General features: G+C 36.4%; 1 protein-coding gene across 1 annotated transcript in view; it reads left to right on the top strand.

Moving 5' to 3' along the window:
• The window catches only part of POLN (DNA polymerase nu), an 88,422-nt gene extending 71,331 nt beyond the window's left edge, over positions 1-17,091 (top strand). The window contains exons 22-24 of the mRNA XM_041458410.1: positions 5,328-5,395; positions 14,148-14,209; positions 17,023-17,091. Coding sequence (XP_041314344.1) covers positions 5,328-5,395; positions 14,148-14,209; positions 17,023-17,091 — 199 coding nt within the window. The remainder of the gene's footprint in view (positions 1-5,327; positions 5,396-14,147; positions 14,210-17,022) is intronic.
• Positions 17,092-17,382: the final 291 nt, after the last annotated feature.

Genomic DNA, 17,382 nt, shown 5'->3' with positions numbered 1-17,382 from the left:
TTAGGAATCCACATAAGTGCAGCCTCAAAAAAATTTTTAAAAGGGAAAATGCTACAAAATATTACAATATGCTAATAATCTTGTTCCTTACTTACATGACAATAGGCATTCTGTGCCTTGGAATCTGTGGGCTTCTGTGGGGAAACTGTGGCACAATTACACAACAGGTAGTGTTAGTAGTATCAGAAAATAAATAAATAGTGTTTCAGTAGAGGGAAGATGGGTATTTCCAAGAGGAATTGGATCCAGCTTCCATCTGGTCCTCATTATCACTGAGTGTGGCCAGTAGCAGATGCTCCAGGAGGGAGGTGTAAGATTTGTAGAGAGTAGCCTGTCTGTCTGCAGATTTTCATCTTCCTCTACTTGTGGGGATGAGTCTAAGTTCTGAAACATAAGATTTAAAAGTCTTCCCACAAAATCATTGTATGTCATAATTTCTAAATGTTCTTGAAATCCATGTATTTGTTACATGAGCAGCCATTCTGGTTGGTTTTTTTCATTATGTGCCTTTTAAGTCAATACTTTATTTTATTAAATATTATTTTATGAAGTATGAATGTATCAATTTTTCAAGTGATTAAATTATTTTCATTTTAAAAGCATGAAATATATTTCCATTTGTTTTTTCGTTTTGATGGAGTGGGTTTTGGTTTTTTTCCATATTCCCCCATTTGTCTGATTTAAAAATATCTTATTGCTTTTATCTTTTTTTCCTAACCACTTAACAGTTTTTATGCTTTTTGGGTTTATTTTTAAACTTTTTACACATAGCTTTTAACTGTGTACTCCCATATCTGCAATTTTGAAGTCTTCCATTAGGCATTTATAGGTTTCAAATTCAAAACAAAAAATGTGGTGTTACTAGTTGGATTATTATTTTATTGATTGATTTGCTTATATCAAAAAAGGGGAAGAACATAGGATGAGAGACAAGGATATTAATATTTGGGATATAAAATCTGATACTTTGTATGACCTTCATTTCACTGGTCAGAAATGTAGTGCTTTTTTAAATAAGATGAAAACCTTGTGAGAATAGAAAATGAGAAATATTTAAAAATATTTTAGAAAGTATTTTAGAGAACATTTTAAACAGGTATTTCAAAGTTTTTATGCTACCAAGTGATCATTAATGCCCTATTTAAAGCGGTGTACTTTTAGTAACTTTTCAATGTTTATATTTTTATTGTTCTTATATAAATCCTTAACTACTAACATTGTTTTAAATTCTCAAGATGTGTTATAGATTTTTCTTCACTAGAATTTTTTGCTCCAACAATTAAATTATGATGGATTTCAAATAATTAATCTTCTCTCCTTCTCCAAAGACAATCCTTTTGTTTCAGGAAATCTCTTGTTCAAATATGATTTAATTTTCAGAATACCTTCAAGTTAGAAATAAAATATGTCATTTGTTGTGGAAATTTTACACTGGAGTGCTCTAGTTCAGAATCAGACCTGTGACCTTGTCCTGCACCATTTTTTTTCTGAAGATGTAGGAGTGTCCAGCAGCAAACATCTTAAACTTGGTTTAAGCTCAGCTCTCAGCTTGGCTCTTGGTCAGAATGAGGTGCCCTCGATTCCTTACAGAATTATAGCATCTGTTTTATTGGAAAAGACCTTTAAGATCATTGAGTCCTGCCATGTTATGCATGATGATCAAACCTTCTTTTTTAAAGCTTTCCTGTTGCCCAGTTTTAAACCTTATTTTAATTTATTTTCTATTCAAATTCTTAAATCAGACAGCTCAATGTAATAGAGAATCATAGAATCAGTTAGGCTGGAAAACACCTCTAAGGTCATTGAGTCCAGCTGTTACCCTGGCACTGCCAAGTCCACCACTAAACTGTTGGTGGTTTATATTTTATATTATGTTTCTACAGACCAATCTGGAAAGCAAAACCATGTTATGCTTTGGATGTGTTGTTAACAGCAGTAAAAATTTCCCTGGTGATACAAAAAATATATCACAAAAATGTACAGAGGGTTAATCTGTGTCTAACTTCAGATAACTGTTTTGGGAGGTGGCACTGCCACAAAGCCATCACACAGAGCTGGGGTTTTCCAAGTGTGAGTTCAGAACATCTAGGTCAGAACCAGCCTTAGTCCCTTGTCTGTAGAAGAAGCATGAATTTAATTAGTTTGAGCATCTCTTGGCACATTAACAAGAGATTAACATCCTGAAGCACTGCATGCCACTGTTACAAACCTCCTTCTCACTGCTATGACAACCTTGTCTTTCTTTTTTCCCCTCTCCTACACTGGCCTCTTCTAGTGAACAAACCTACATTGGAGCCTGCAGCATGTCATGCCACAGTGCTCTTCTTTTGAGTTTAGACAGAAAGCTGTTTCCTTTAATGATAAAGAAAAATACAATTTCTCACTAATAAGCTGTTTTGTTGAGGTCAGTTCAATAGCGTAATTATTTCTAGGTGTTTAAAGTAGTCATGGAAAACCTTGCAATTCTGTACTTTAGAACAGAGGAGTCCAGACCTGGAATATATTGATTTCCATCAACAAACAAAATCTTCATCAGTTTTATTATTAGACAACTGGCCTGGTACTATGGAAAGATAGGCTCTAACAATATGGCTTCATAAATAGAATATTATGAAAAAATCTATGAGAACAGTTTAATTAGTTTTGGCATATATAATTCATTAATATGATTATGATACACTAGTAATAGCTGGGCAGATCCATTGGAGGCCTGAGAATTTAGTCTCTGTGTTGCTTTATAGGAAACTGGAAGAATGATCAATGTAGTGTTAAGAGTTAAAGATGTCTGGGCATACAGAAGTGATGTCAAAAGCCATGTTCAGACTGGCAGTCACAGAATATTTCTGCATTTGAAGGGTCAGGCTGTAGCACTATTTCTAGTTCCACACCACTGGCATGCTCAGATGCAAGTCGTGTTTCTCAGTAAAGGAAATCATATGTGTACTCATCAAAAATGATGCCTAATTTTTAGTCAGGCAAGAACATAGTTAATAAAATACTAGTTTCTAAATCAAAGGCATTCTTAACATCTGTAGAATTAAAAATATACTAGTGTCTGCCTGGTTTGCAGTTTCTAATCCAGTTGGCCATACCTTTTAGTGCAAGATAATGAGAGGAGCTTGCTATTGCAATATTCCTTCAAAGTGAAGAGGATTCAATTAAGCTATTAAGCAAAAGTAAAGGGGCTTTTTCAAACTTCTTTCACTCAGACTATGCAATGGCTAGGTGGGTGCATGCAGGGAAATGGTGAAAACTGTAAATTTTGAAGTACAAATTGCTTTGATTTTTTTCTTTCATCTTTATTGATGTCAAATTGAATTCTTCCTTCTGTGGAACAGCACATTGCATGCAAGTGTTATCACTTAAGCAAGCTTGAAAAAATGCAGGTGGCCTTGTACTGTAAGACCAGAACTCATTATTTTCTGTGAAACATGTAAGAAAAAGAGATAAAACATCATCAAAAAATATCTGTCTTGTTTGATGAAGATTAAGGAGGAAATAGGGTATACTGTTTCATTATTGGCATCAGTCTAGGAAATCACATTTAGTGTTAATTAAATTTTCTGTAATAGCTTTCATTTGAAAATAGAAGTGTATTAGAAATACTAATTTCTTAGATCTCAGAAATATTATTCCCATTTTCTAATTGAAGGCATTGGTTAGGAGAGCAGCAGAGCTAGACAGAGAACCAGCAATGCCAACTTCTAGTTCTGTATTTAGGAGACAGAACATGGTCCTGATCTTCAAATTAATCACTAGATGTGTGAGATGGGGCTGACATAACTCTGCAGCTCGGTGCAGCTCCTGAGTTCACTGGCAGTGCAGCTGGGCTGATGGGCTGTGATGTTCAGGATGATGTGGATGAGAAACAGAAACTTCTTTTAGCCATGATGGAGAGCTAAAGGAGCTGGGCTGCATTCAGTAGGTGAACTGGAGCATCTAGAGTTGTATCAAATCTATTTTGCTGTCCAGAGAGAAAATTTCAGTTAATTTACATTGCTTCCACAGTTTTCTGGACATACATAAGGTAGCACTTAATTCTGGTCCAAACCTGCTCCTCCTGTTTTACTTTTAGCATGGAGGTGAGGTGATCAGTTGTTACAATGCTGAGAGGTTTTGAAAATCCTATTCTTTCATTCCTACATCCTGATAAATTTATGATGAAGTTTTTATGTATATTGTAAGTTCTTCTAAGAAAGGACTTTTCCTTATCCAATATTCAGAATATATGGCTCTTTAATCCTGACTGAAGGCATGAGATGCTATTCTGGAACAAGCAATAATCTATTGTTTTTTATTGCAGTGGTTTAATAAATGCAATTATTTTCACTTACTCCATTGATTGACTGTTTATTCATCTTTAATATTCACTGTTCTGATTTGTACCTTTTGCGTGTAATTTCAATGGTTATCAGGATACTCTTGCTTTAATTAATTTACTTGAATTTGAAATTACAACTTTTCATGTAACTGTGTTCTCTTGCTGTAGATGATCCTGATCTTTTCATCTATTTCTTTTTTTGTGTCCTGTGTCCTAATTTCCTATTAAAAATACGTTAATCTGTTTCATTCTGCTTCTGACTGTGTTGTAAGTGACTAATAATTTAAGATCTATTATTAGAGCTCACCACTGTTAGTCAATGTCACACTGTAATTTAAGGCAGTGTGAAACTATCTTAAGAAGCTGTGAAAAGTTATAAGTCATAACCATATTGATGTTTCAGGCATTTGTAAGGAATTATTTGCTTGAATAACTGCTATTATTAAGAAAAGTCTACAAGTGACATTTAGTTTAAATAATGGAATCACAGCATGGTTTGGGTTGGAAGGACCATAAAGACCACCTTGTTCAACCCCCTGCCATGGGCAGGGACACCTTCCACTAGACCAGGCTGCTCCAAGCCCCATCCAACCTGGCCTTGAACACTGCCAGGGATGGGGCAGCCACAACTTCTCTGAGCAACCAATTCTAGTGCCTCAGCACTGTCGTGAGGAAGAACTTCTTCTTTATATCCAACTAAAAAAAAAAAAAAGAAGCTATATTAACAAAACATAGTCTGTCTCCATAATTTCTTGCATTTTCTGCAAATTATGTTGGTTTTAAGTAATACCTTGTCATGTCATGAAATCCCTGAATGACATTTATAAGCCGGCAAGCACAATTTGGGTTTACAACTATGGCCTTCATGTTTCCAGAATATAGGGAGAGGCAATTCTTAAGTCCATTAATGATTTTTAAATTTTCTTTGGATGTTTGTTTTCACTTTAACTTATCCATGAATGGAAAGCACTGTTAAAATTTATCTGATGTCTCTGAAATTTTTCAGGTTAATTGCCCAGATCCATGATGAATTGTTGTTCGAAGTCGAAGATTCTCAAATCCAGGAATTCTCAGGTAAATCAATCTCTCTTGCTCTTTTCCTCCCACCCGTTTTTACTCTCTATATCCTGTGATTTCTCAGAGAATAAAGAACTAAAGTAGTGAGAAGAAGCACATTGATTCTCACAATTAAGAAAACGTATACTAAGCAGATTTTTCTGAATGTTTTCCACCACTGGCTCTTATGTGGGTAAAATGTTATATACTCATTTGGAATTCATTACCATGGTTATTTGTATTTAGTTTTTAAATCAAGATTTCATCATTCACTGTATGAATCCTATAAAAGTAAATAATATTTCCTCCAAGGTTTTAGAAGGAAATAAACCACTTTGAAGTACTTTAGATTAGGGGCTGTTACATAAAGAAGTATTCCATTCTTCATGTACGATTATACCATACTGTAATTTCTAAGTTAGTTTACTGCTTTTTCATATTAAGAAACCTTTATGATGGCACTCTTAAGATTAAGGTTAGTAAAAGTTCATGCCTATGTTTCTATCCTCGCATCTGGCTTACTTCCAGACATTATTCCCTAAGCCAGAGCTTGTCTCAGCATCTGGTACAAATTTAGCAAGCAAGCAAGGGCACATAGCAGACTGCTGGGTCTCTAAATTTTAAATTTATTAGTAAATTGTGGGTTTATTCCTGTACGAACCAAGTGTTTATTCACAAACACTGGTCTAGTTTGAAGTTCAACAATATGTTTGGCTAAACCCATTAGCAAAATGTCACAAATATTTTAAATGAACCAATACCAGAAATACCTTCCATTGTAGCACAAGCATTTAATAAAAAATTAATTTCACCTTCTCGTGCTGCATTCATTTGAACAGTGCAATTTGCTATATTAGTCTCATTTCATCACTAATCCCTCTTGTGAATATTAGTTCAAAATGAGAGCATTAAAATTCTATCTAATCTAAACAAACTACCTGGGAAATATTTCAGCTCAATATATTCAGGGCATTGTAATGAATTAAGTTAATATGTTAGCATTTGACCTCTAAATACAGGAGATAAAATCTGATTTAAAATAAAAAAAACATGATAAAATTCATAGGAGATTGCAATATCTGTTCAGAAAAGGTAATGTCTAAAAGTGACGTAGTCAGAGTTTCAGAGTTTCAGAGTTAGGAAGTGTAGTGTATTGAAAGACATCTGTAGGACAGCATAGAAGGATTTTTATTATCTTATTTTGCATCAATTTGCATAAAGTATAGAGCTAATATTGTATCCAAAAGATAAAAATGATTCATGGTTGATTATAGATATAGAAAATCATAGATTCTGCCCCCACTGGGTCAAATTTAGATCTCCATTACTAGTCTGAATTTGTAGCAAATTCAGAAAAATCAATACTTTTCAAGTATAACAGAAAAAACCTCTAGCTATCGTATGAATAATAGTAATACATTATCCCACTATGGGAACATGATGACTGGAGGCTTTTATCTGAAAATGCAAAAAGAGTGCAGTTCAAATGCTCAAGTTTAGAGTATGCACTGTACAGTAATTAGTTTGCTGATTTTCAGGTCTAGCTGCAGAGTGCAGAAAAAACATACCTGTAAATTCCTTCTTGTGCCTCAAAGTTATAATCCTATAATTGAAGTTGCTAAGATGACCTTTAGAAAATGGACCTGGGCAGTCTAGAGGTGTGAGATACCTTGGAAATTGTCATTGCACTTAGCATAGGCTGCCAGACTTGAGTGTTCAAGATGGAAGTTTGTTTCATTCTGCTGATTGAAGATTGAGTTTTCAATTTGTCTCTACTTTGCCCTGAGAGTCAAAGAAATAAAGAAAATGCTGCATTACAGGAACTTTCAGATATACTCTTGTCAGAACAGGAGAATGATGACTTGTCTTTTTCTTTACACAAAAGACAACCTGAGACATTGATTTCCTTCCTTTTTATTCATCACTGGGATGGCCTTACTTGGAGTATTGCATCTGGTTCTGGGCTCCTCAGTACAAGACTGAAGGAAGTACAACAAAGGGTGACAAAGATGATGAAGGGACTGGAGCATCTGTTCTGTGAAGGCAGGCTGAGAGACCTGGGACTGTTCAGCCTGGAGAAGAGAAGGCTCAGGGGATCCTACTAAAGTATATCCTAAGGGAGTTGGCATAGAGGAAGTGCTGGTGCCCAGTGACAGGACCAGAGGCAATGGGCACAAACTGAAACACTAAAGGTTCCCTCTGAAGGTCAGGGAACACTGTTTTACTCTCAGGCACAAGTTGCCCTGAGAGGTTGTGGAGTCTCCATCCTTGGAGCTGTAAAAAAGCCATCTGGACAAGGTCCTGGGCAACCAGCTCGAGGTGGCCCCTCTGAGCAGCAGGGCTGGACCAGGTAACCACCAGAGGTTCCTTTCAACCTCCCTGACTGTGTTTTGCAAGTAGTTCTGCTACTGGTAGAAGAACTAATCCAAGGTGTCTCAAAAGGGTCCAAAGCTGATGATTCTTCAGTCATTAGTGATGATTTTGTTTGATCTGAATAGGCAGAGAAAGTGTGTATCTGCGCAGGCATCTCACTTCAGTCAGCAGGAGTGCTGAAGCACATCTCCCTATTGTCCCTGTCCATGGTGTGAATGGTTTCAGTTCACATCACACAGAGAACAGTTGACCTAGATTCCTTTCAGATGAAACTAAATAGGAACACTCTTTTCGCCTAATATTTTCCAATTATTTCAGGAGCTGCTAAGTAAGGTAACATTAGATATCTGAGTGTTAAACCAAAGTGGAGTCAGTAGGATGTGTGCTCCTAATTCACTTAAGCACTTTGAAGGTCCAAATACAGTTTTCATCTCTTTACCTAAAGTTCTCTCCCCCTTTTTAAAAACCCTTACTCTTTTTGCTTTTATTTGCCAATATTCTTTAGCTGTCAGCTTTGTCTTTACATATCTAATGAGCTTTTGTCCATTCAGAAAATTTAAATTACAGAATCTGCTGACTTGCAGTTTCCAGCCTGCAGTTTAATGATCCAGAGAGAAATCTCAGTTGTACAGTCACAAAGCTCGGTAAAGGGAAAGACGTGGACTTGAAGCTAAAGAGCAGCGTTTGAGGGTTTTAATGGATTACACTTCAGTGCTGTGTTATTCTCCTGCATTTAATGTGATCCAAGAAGTACTGGCCTACTATTCAGCATGTTTGCATTCTGATTCCAGTCATGCTTCTGATCTACTTTTTCAGGAAGGCAACAACAAATATATGTCCCCTTTTTCTTGTTTGTAGAATGAGCATGAATCTTAAAAGATTTTTAACATTTATAAATTAAGAACATAAAGGTAAATAGTATTATTTCATTAGGTCATAATGCAGAATATAAGCCTTCTCAGCAGCATTTCCCTGATGGAAGAGTCTCTTTTGAACTGCTTCACAACATTAAAATGTCCTTTTGCTTCTTATACTCTCTTGAATGGCAGCTGAAAATTGCCACAAGGAATTGTAGTATTGGCACTTTCTTTAGTCTTGTGTAGGACTTCATATGCTCCATTAAGAATTTTCAGGACTTTACAATATAAAAAAATCCCACTTATAGTGCATCTAATAGCGCATGGATAATTTGGAACCTTTTGAATCTGATAAACAAGAGGACAAGCAAACAAGCGAAGAAGTGGTCTTTTTTTTTCTGATCTACCTCTGCACAAAGTACTGCCTGAGCTGGGTCATCTCAAGGTCTCATCTGTATTTTGGAAGAGTACCTTCTTCAAAAAGAATCCATTGCCCACAGTTTTATAGTACACATATGGCTCCCTCTGAATGGACAAGGCAGAATATCATTTATTTGTAATAAGGTTTTGAGTGCCCAAGCTTTGACACACTTTGAAATACAATGAAGCACATACTGCTCTGAATGGTACAATTTTCATCAAAGATATGGCACATCATTTCCTTCAATTCTCTGTTTAGGGCAAAAACATGACAGCAAAAGAGCTTTTTAAAATCCTAATTTCCTATTAGAGGGTGCTTGGGAAGTTCAAACCAAAACATTTGGCAGAAATTCGTTTTGCTTGGGCAGAAGACTCTCAGCTTTGCCATCAATAATCTGCCTGCTTTCTGGCCAGCTTGCCTGTCTGGCTTCCTCGCATCTTGAGCTCTCCAGCAGCCCAGGAAGCAGAAAGGCAGATGATGATATTATGGGAATGCCAAAAACTGTGTTCTTGGTTCTGAGAAGGCTCAGTGTCTCTGAGTCCTGAAGTCTGTGTAACCAGGTAGACAGCCTGTCCCCAAATCAGACTGTGAGTCTGTGTAGAGACTCTGGAAGAGTATTTAGGAATGTCAGAACTCAACTTTTCATTTTGTGGGGGCTGTTTCTGACACTGGTGCTCCATGCTGTGTTTGAACTGCCTCTTTGGCCTTGGATTATGCTGAATGCATTGCAGCTAAAAAGGGGAGCACACTCTGTGGGGAAGAAAAGCAAATTTTTTTTTAATTTTTTTTTTTTTTTACAGTACAGGGATACCTGTAGTTACAACTATAGAATCTGGCTTGTAATGTGTGTTCTATAAATAACTGGTGAGTTTGAAAGGTGAACCTTGCCAGTGGCAATTACTGTGGCTTCTCCTATGCCTTTCTCTCTGCTTGATTGCATCCATTAGTGATAATTAAATGAAAGATACTTGGTATCTGAAATAACACCTTTTTGTAGAAATAGATGTATTCCAGTGCTTTGTGTTCAATATCACCGTGCGTTAGAGTAATTTTTAAAGGTGTTTTTTTTTAGAATTCATTTATAATTACACAGTATTGATAGAATTAAAGAATTTCTGCATCTGTTTGTACTTTTGATACATGTACAATGTAGAGTTTGAAACCACTTTTTCTAATATTTTACCAGGTATAAAATATTTTAGCTGAAGTACTTACCTTAAATTTAAGAATACTGAAATGACCAGTTAAAACAAACAGACAAACAAACAACCCCCCAAAACCAAAGCAAAAACCAAATATCAAAAACACAACCAAAAAAAAATGCCCCAAAACAAAAATCAATATAAATGAAACCTATGTATGTTGGTATTAAGATCACTTGCTACCCAAAGAATAGTATCTTAGATTTTGTTTTAACATCTGCCAGTACACATTTTTGGCTCACACACAGATTACACGAAATTTCATTTTATTCTGCTACAATTTTATGCTTATTTGGTACTGAAGTAGCTGCATTAAAATATGCACATGTTCTAAATGGGACTGCAGTAACAGAAGAACAAAAGAATGAACTGGTCATCACAAGTTAGTGACATTTCCTGTCCTCTGAGCTGCCTTTTTCTAACTTGAAAAACACTGGTGCGTAAACTAAAGGTGCCTCTAGATAGCTTTCAATTTGCAAAAATCCCCGTTCCATAGATCATATGTCTGGCCAGCTTTGACATGTTTCTGGAATCATAATTTCATAGGTGAGTGCACTTGAAAAATGTCTTCAGTTTGATAGGGACAAATAAGCTTTTGTTCCACAGCAGGCATGCGTGTCTTATCTTTGTTCCTATTCACAGCACTTTCAAGAAGCATATTTATTCTGGTCAGTATCAAGAAAATCTAATATAGGTTTAAGCATATGTTAAAATTTCAGTTCCTCTATAATCTTTTAACTTTGCTGTCACCATTTTTTTTTATACATAGTATTTTAGCATGCATACTTAGCACTTGCAAAGCATTTCAAGATGAGCATAATCAACAGTTCTCCTAATTGCTGACTATGGGTTTTGAGAGATAACTTGCAAAGATGGGGAGAACAGCATTTTGCAGATGCTATTGCAGTACATGGCTGGCTGTAAAGGAACATTTTAAAATTAATAATTTATATGCCCCAGATATACTAGATTCTTGACTGAACAGAAATAATCATTATCCCCAAAGTCTCCAGTCTAAATCTTAGAAAAGAAACAAAAAATTAAGAGTGGTAGAGACAGATTTATTTAGACACTGTGGTTCTGTTTTTAAGTGACTACACTCTAAACTGTATATGAGATAAAGAAGATATAGTTGTGTATGTCTGATTATTTATTGTGAGCCTTGAGAAAGAGGGAAATTTTCAAGGAGATTTGAGAAAATAGTGGGAGAATCAGATATTATGTACATGGGACTAAAGGGAACCTCTCCTGTGATTACATACCCCCATGCCATATGGTCTCTTTTATAAATTATCATCTTCATATGAAAAATTACTCCCACTAAGGACTATTCCAGAATTCTGTCTCTACAAAATCTAGAACTTTAAATTTCCAGCCTAAATGTATTCAGCCACTATACCTATTTATTTTTGTGCAAAGACTGTAATGTATTTAAATTTGTCCTTCACTGTTTACAGTCTTAGCAGACCACTGAACAGGAATGGCAATCCAGCTGCTTTTTCCTGATATTTGCAAAGGAGTGGTTTCAAAAGGCTGAAATGCAGGCACAACAACTTCAGATTGCTTGAAATGAATGGCTTTACTAAACTCTGGGTAGAGAAAAGTCAGTGTGACATGAGAAAGAGAACAGGGAGCTGAACTGACAGAAAAAAAGGAAAGAAGAAAATGAAGCAAAACCATGGAGAGGTTTTTAATGGTTGTCAAAGTGAATGAGGAACCATTGGGTTTGTTCACTGATGTGGCCACTTTAATCTGTGCATTTTAAAATTAAGAGTATTTAAGAATGCAGCAGAATTCTGATTGTGCCAGATGCCTTAGAGCAAAAAGTGTGTGAACCAACAGAGAAAGCTGCTGCAGTCATTGCTGCCATCGTGAATCCCCTTCTGGGGATAACAGCTAAATGGGACAGAATAGTCAAATTCAGAGGTCTAGAGAACTTGGGGAAAACAGGTCTAACTCAGTGCACAGGCAGGCAGCAGCCTTTGTCATATCACTCACTTATTTCAGCCCAGGAAGGGATGCTGCTTACTCATGCTCCATCATTTACTATCTACTGGAATTCATTTTGTCAAGAAGATCTATTCCTCTCCTTGCCCAAATGCTCTATTGCTGTTTATTTATCTAACAACACAAGAAATGTTAAGCTGAACAGTTGAGTGTGCCCTTCATAAGTGTCTGGGGAACACACAGGGCTGAGTGATTCTGCATGAGAAGTGCAGAATTCAGGTGTTATCCTCTCAGGTTTTGTGTAGTCATAGCTTGGAAAAAATGTTTACCCAGGACTGACTGGCAGCACACTGAGCCTTCTGAAGGCATCCCACCTGGCTGGGGTGCCCCAGCATCTGCTGCATTGCTGACCTCCTGGAGCTGACAGCTTGTTGAAATTCAGAGTGGGCTTCTCAAGACAGAGGCAGTCCAACACTCCTCTATTAATAGCCACGTTGACTTGGACTGGATTACAAATGAGTAATTATTTAGGCCAGCACTTCTCCTTTCACAATCTGTGGATTGCAATGTTTGTTTCTGCGCTCAAAAAATTTTGCTCTGTCCCAAGGTGGACCATGAACTACCTCAAATCTAACTTGAAGCAAATTTACAGGTGTAGTTGTACATAGATGTGTCAGCAAATGTCTTGGTTTCCTCAGCTCTGCCACTTGATCTGCTGATACTTTGAGTTACTGCATAGTTTGGACTTCATGGAAAAGCATATGACAGCTCATTAGCACACAAATTGAGTGAGCCAGCACGGTCTGAGCACTGTTCAGGCAGAGGCTGCTGCGTATCCTCATCATTATTATCAATCCAGCCTGTGTCAGTGACACGACATGAAACACTACAGACTCTTCTTCATTGCTGCCATCATTAGAAAAGGTTTTGGCAGCAGCCAGAGCAACAACATCCACAGCTTCTTAGAGTTCATGTCATTCCCTTGCCTCTAACCTCAGCTGCCAAAGAGCTGTGATGTGCAGCGAGGGATAACTTCAAAGGAAGCTGCTCAGGAATCGTGTGGGTTTGCTGTGGCATTTCCAGCTCATATCACAGACCCTGCTCCTCCTCAGCCCTGTGAGGCACATGACCACATCCATTATTTAGTCACCCATCCTGTCAGAGCAGTGCAGGTTCTGGGGCCACCTGGTATTCCTGCTTCACTTCCACTAGCCAAAAATATCTTCCATTTAAAAAGCTGTTGATCCTGTCCTTGTTTTTTATTAGAACAGTATGTGTTGAAGCAGCAAGCTTTGTCAAGCAAAGCACTAATTAGCAGGACCAGTGATGGCAAATCTGATCCCAGATGATTGTTTTGGAATAATTATAGATGCATTTGCACAGTAATAGTGAGCATAGTGTTATGGCATGATGAGTTGTTAAGTTACATGAATTATACTGAAGTTTAATTGTTTCAAGTCCTGATAGCTCTACTGTGCCATGGGGATGATTTTTTTAAAAAATTGGTTCTGATCTTTTTACTTTGAAGAGTAAAATATTTTTTAAAGTTCAGATTCTTGTGGGCTTTTTTTCTAGCTTCTTTTTTTAAGTGATTTTTATGGTTGCACAAGAAAATTAAAATATATAAAATGTCATCAAACAGATAGCTATGAGTAGTGAAGTTGAAAACTGAGCACACACATGCTCTACATACCTTTATATGAAATGTAGTAGTGCTATACTTCTTTATACATGGGATATATAAATTAAATAATTCTGTAAATTTTACCCTAAAATTCATTTTTAAAAAAGAAATTAAACTGTTCACAAGAGATAAAATATAACTTTAAAATAATCTGGAAAAGTTGTGAGTGGTAATTTTTTATGCAGAAATGCAGGTATTATGTGACAGAATATTTAAAAAAATATATATATCTATAACAATTCTAACATGGAAAATAAAGCTGTATGTTTTCAAATTTACCTTATAGCACTGGTAAAAAGAATAATGGAGTCTCTGCAGCAAACCACATCCTTGGAAGTGCCACTGAAGGTAGGGACAATTTTGAATTTCCATTTCTTTCTCAGGCATGCTTAGCTTTGTGCATCATCATCGTTATTATATTAAGAATCTAGAAACAACTATTTTGCTTTTTACTTCAATCATTTTATTTTCATATTTGCAGTAATTGCTTTTTCAAATTACTATAAAAGTTCCAAAGGAAAATAACTGAAAGTTAAAGTTTTTGAAAGTTATCTCACTTTTGGAAAGTGAGATTGTTGTAGCAATGCATGTGGTAATTTAAAAATCTATTTCATTCTTTGCCATGAAACTTGTTAGGTGTGGCAGAGTGAGAAATATGTCCCTTTAATATGTGCCTGGCTTTCTACATGTGCCAGGCATTCGTTACTGCTGAAAAAAATATTGCAAAAGATCTTTCTTCAGTAATTTTCACTTAGAAAATGGGTCTATTTAACATTTCTGTGTGGATGCCTAACACACAAAGCAAACAAAATCACTGGTCATTGCTAAAGATAGAGGACATCATCTACCAGAGCAACATCTGTAGAAAGTGAGGAGGTAACTACACAGCCATCATTATATTGGACCTAATTGTAATTACATTAGAAAATAATTATGTTTTTCTCTCTACAAAACTGGTACCTGTCACTGTAGCCTACTGCTCAGCTTTTTGTTGCTTGGTAAAAGACTGAAGCTCCTGGGAATCCCTAAACTTCAGTGAGCAACAGCCCAAGGGTTTCCAGTGTCCTGACAAATGGAGTACTTGGTGCTGCCAGGTCACTCACTCAGCAGCAATACCCATGAAGAGTCAGGGACAGAAACAGCTTTATTCTAATTAGTTCAGAAATGGTTGCAACATACAGACTTGCACTAATGGAAACAGCTGAAAAAGAAAACTACTTGATAATTTGTCTTGTATTTCTTCCTGCAGATCTTCTGTATCTATTGCAGAACTCCAGCCACTTTGTGAGACTTTCTTTGGAGGTCTTACAGTTATAAAACCCTTTATGAGTCATTAGGGAACCCATCCTTCCCACAAAAATTGAGAAAGGATAATGAAGGGTATCCAAGATCTAAATTACTCTTTCTGCTTCCCATACTCATTTCCCCCCTCGCTGTTCACGTAACCTTTGTAAGATTTTACATTCCTGTTTGCTAAATGGTCCAGTGAGACTTTTTGGCCACACTGGGATGAAAAGTGTTTGCCTTTCTTCTTTTGTTACAAATTCCTTGGGGATTTCCCAAAGTATATTACATTTAAATATTTTTAATTACTGCATTAGTTACCTGGCATTCGTGCTGCTATAAGGTTCTTAAAAATAGTCAAATATGGTATTATTGGTGGCATATAAAGGGAATAGCAACACTAGAGTCCTTTCTCAATAGGAAAAGTTTAAGGAGACTTTTTTGGTGTTTTTTTCATTCATACTTTCTCTGAGGAAGTCATGGTCATGAAATAAATATAAGCACTGTAATAGGTTTCTAAGAAAGACAAATGTTGACATGGTTACTGAGAGTGTTCCTAGTTGCAGGGGTAGAATATCATTTTAGTGTTACATTTTTCAGACTAACCATTAAGTGGCAGAAGGTTTCAATGTCCTGTGAACAAATGGGACATCCCTTGTTATTCACCTCTGTCTAAGGTGTTTTACTGTCACACACTGACAAATCCTTCTCAATGCATTAAGCAGGTGCGTTCAAGATGTCATTCCCATGAGAACAGTAATTCTCCTTTAAACACCAACTATGCCTTAGTAGGTGAAAAGAAACACCTTCTTAGACAATAAGTAGTTATCTGGGGCTTTCAAAGATTAGAACTTTTTAGTAGGCAGTAGAAGTATTTGGAGATACATATTTCATTACCTTTGTTTGGTCTCCTTTTCCTAAGCAAATTACTGTGGCAATCCTGGCATACTTCTGCTCGTGCAGCACATTAGGTTACATCCCTCATGGAGATACTTCACCTTCCTCTGAAGCCTCAAAAAGAGATCAATGACAAAGGCCAGATAGAAAACATAAAGTTTGATCTCAGAGAAGAAATTGAGAGTGATCTTTAAAAAACAAGTCTGGTTTGTTTTTTTTTTTTGTTCATGTTGTTTACCCTTCTATACACTAGAAAAATGTCTTTTAGGATTAGAGATGTTGAAGATGAAAAGATTTTTGTGAAATGCTCCTGCTCTCCTTCAGCAGACTTCAACTAAATATGTATTATGTGCTCCCTTAATATGAATGTTATTTCTTAATATGGAGACAAAATGTCACTAAAGTAGAGCACACATATAGTCTTAATGGGGAGAGATCTCTTTTTCTTCTTTGAGGTAAAGGATGTTTTATCTTTGAAGTAGCTTTTTTTTCCCAAAATATAGTCCATGCTAATGAGGCAGCTTTCATGTCAACAAATCTACTGTATACAAGAGCACCAGGAACTGCAAAACAAACTGAAATTAAACCAAAGCAACAATAAAAATACCCCAGAACTTGAAAAGTGGGGGGGGTAAAAAACCCTAGTATCTTTATGCATTGCTGACAAAGTTGCTGATGATAAACATCAAATCCATCATTTGTAGCTCTTTTAAAAGCATGAGATGAATCTTGCTTTAGTGTATTCATTGCAATTCAGTAACGTGTATTTGCAATTTGAAAACCAAAGGTTAGTTTAAATTGTTAAGGTATTTTTATCAGAATTGTAGCAATAATTGAGTATTAATACAAATGAAGGACATTCCACACTGGATAGTCATGTACTCTGGAGCTGTATCACATCCAAAGGGAAAAGCAAAAATAGTAATCTTGCCGTATGTGATGTGTTTATTTGTTTAATTTTTTTTTTTTTTCCCTGACAGGTTCCCTTGAAAGTGATTCTCACCACTGGGAAATCATGGGGGTGTATGACAGAATTGCAGGAGATGTAAAGCAGTCATTGGGGATGTTATTCAGTACCCAAACACCTCATTGGCCTGTGCTGATTCCTCGCTGAATCACTAGGCAACAGCGCTGCTGGATCTTTCATAAGCACCTAATACTCTGCATGTGAATTTTTTTACTTCATTTTGTCTGTAGCCCTAGGCAACAGCAGTGAGATAAAACTGGTTTTTACCAGTTCATTGTGTTTCCTTTAGCCAAGGTATCCAGCAGGGAGCTGCTTTTGTTCACAGCTAAATTACTACATGTAAGAAATGAAACAAGACAGTATTAACCCTTTG

Source organism: Pyrgilauda ruficollis, unplaced genomic scaffold (assembly GCF_017590135.1).
Source record: "Pyrgilauda ruficollis isolate IOZ18807 unplaced genomic scaffold, ASM1759013v1 scaffold1, whole genome shotgun sequence".
In the NCBI taxonomy this organism is placed as follows: domain Eukaryota; kingdom Metazoa; phylum Chordata; class Aves; order Passeriformes; family Passeridae; genus Pyrgilauda; species Pyrgilauda ruficollis.
The sequence above is the reverse complement of the archived record's forward strand: the minus strand, read 5'-3'. Positions and strand labels throughout refer to the sequence as shown.